The sequence below is a fragment of the Hylobates moloch genome, unplaced genomic scaffold, assembly GCF_009828535.3.
Source record: "Hylobates moloch isolate HMO894 unplaced genomic scaffold, HMol_V3 SCAFFOLD_2867, whole genome shotgun sequence".
NCBI classification, from domain to species: Eukaryota; Metazoa; Chordata; class Mammalia; order Primates; family Hylobatidae; genus Hylobates; species Hylobates moloch.
The window spans coordinates 4,994-6,928 of NW_026655142.1; the positions used below are offsets into that span (position 1 = coordinate 4,994).

General features: G+C 43.5%; 1 protein-coding gene across 1 annotated transcript in view; it reads right to left on the reverse strand.

Moving 5' to 3' along the window:
- Positions 1-1,703, reverse strand: part of LOC116465067 (structural maintenance of chromosomes protein 1A-like) — a gene marked incomplete at its 3' end in the record, with an annotated part of 2,359 nt that extends 656 nt beyond the window's left edge. Inside the window, exons 1-2 of the mRNA XM_032148279.2 lie at positions 1,197-1,703; positions 952-1,105 (exon numbers count right to left, since the gene is read on the reverse strand). Of these exons, the coding sequence (XP_032004170.1) occupies positions 952-1,105; positions 1,197-1,327 (285 nt within the window). The remainder of the gene's footprint in view (positions 1-951; positions 1,106-1,196) is intronic.
- Positions 1,704-1,935: the final 232 nt, after the last annotated feature.

Consider the following 1,935-nt stretch of genomic DNA (forward strand, 5'->3'; position numbering starts at 1 on the left):
GAGCGAGAAGGGGTCCAACACCCCACCCCGTCCCCAAGCTCACGAAGAAAAAGAAAGACGCTGTCACAAAAAAAAAAAAAAAAAAAAAAAAAAAAAAAAAATGGAGGTCTACCACTTACTAACATTGTGATTTTGGGCAAGTCACATTCTCAGATCCTGAGTTTCTTCACCTGTAATGTGGGGATAATGCCTGTCTGGCAGGTCTGTGGTTAGGATTGGGGTAATTATGTCACATGCTACCATGATGCCCAGAACATTTCTGGTATTCAAAATATTTTACTGAATTAAACTGAAATGCCATTTGGAAAGTGAGGAGGGAGAAAGATACATGGGACTGAGATATATAACCAGGTCTAAGACAAGATATTAATATATGCAAACCTCTCAGTTAACATTTCCCATCCTCTTGCTACAAATCTTTGCTTCCACTGCTCCTCTTTGGCTAGTATCTCTGGTTTTCCTATAACTAAACTTCCTCACCTCTGCATTGCTGATGTCCCTTACCCAACCCTCTCCTGGCCAATCTCCCTCACTGCAGCTAAGCTATCATCCTCAGGTCCCCTAGCTTTCTGTCTTCCTTTGCTCTTGGCTAATGTCCCTCAATTCCCACTCCTACCAATTTCTGTCACCTGCTGGAACTAATATAGCTCAGGTCCCTAAGGTTAATGAATTACTTCATTCTTTCCTGGCTCAACTCTCTCACCACCCACTCACTGGCTTGCAGCTCTACTCCCAATTCAACTTCTCTCTCACACCAAAGCCATTATTACCTTTCACCTCACCTGCCTTCACCACTGCACCTTGCCTCATCTCTCCTGCATCCTTTTTCATGTCCCTTCACCATCTGCCCACCATCTTTCTCTCTCTCACTGCCCTTACTGGTCACTTTCACTCCCCATCCCTGGTTAATGATGTTCATAGCCCACTCCCACCACCAACCACAATACTCACCTCTTCCTGACTAATATCATCCATGGTGCCTTTTGACAGTGGCAACTTAATGTCCTGCATCTTACAGGCCTGCAGCAAGTTGTGACGGTCACTGCGCTTCTGTTCAAGCTTGGTCTCAATGGCTGTCACCTCCTTCTGTAAATGGGTCATTTCCCTAAAAAAGGTCCAGGGGCTAGGTGAGACCCAAATCTGGCAGGCTGCCTGCTCTATCTACGTTCTCCCACCCCAGGCCTGAACCCACTCACTTGTTGGCGCCCCCCAGTTTCTTACGAATCTCCTCCATCTCATGATTCTTGTCATTCACTTCTGACTTCTTGGCCAGATGCTGATTCTTCAGGTCTTGTAGCTGAGCCATGGTCTCATCTATGATCTTCATGTGTCTTTGTTCCTCCTGGTCCCAGCAGTGGGAACAGGACAATAGGTGAAGACTTTCCCCATCTTACCCTGGGATATTCTCCTGCTCCCACCCTTCCAACTAGGCAGTTTATTGGAGCCACTCGTCAATGAGCTTTGCTTTCACACCCCCATCACCCCTCAGCCTCCTATCTTTTTTAAATTTGGTTGTCCTCTCCCACACACCCCAATTTTACAAGTTATCTAGTATATGTAGAAAAGTATAGAGAAAGTAGTAAGGAGGGAATCACTCACAATCTCATCAGCTAGATAATCAATTAACATTCTAGCACATTTTCTCTCAGCATTATTTACAGACAGCTTTATACAGTTGAGACTAGATTGTAATTAAAACTCTCTATTCTGACTTAATGTTATATTTGAGCATTTTTTTCTACATCAAAACTTTGTCATGTGCAGTATGGTAACATTTGTTTTTTGTTTTTTTTTTAAACCCACACAAATAATACTGTGCATTTCCTATGAATACACATATGTAAATGTACAAGTATTTAAGTAAATCCTTAAAGGGTCTGGAAGAATCACCTCTGGCAAGAGGAAGGGGACTAGGATGAAGAGTGGTCAGCCAAA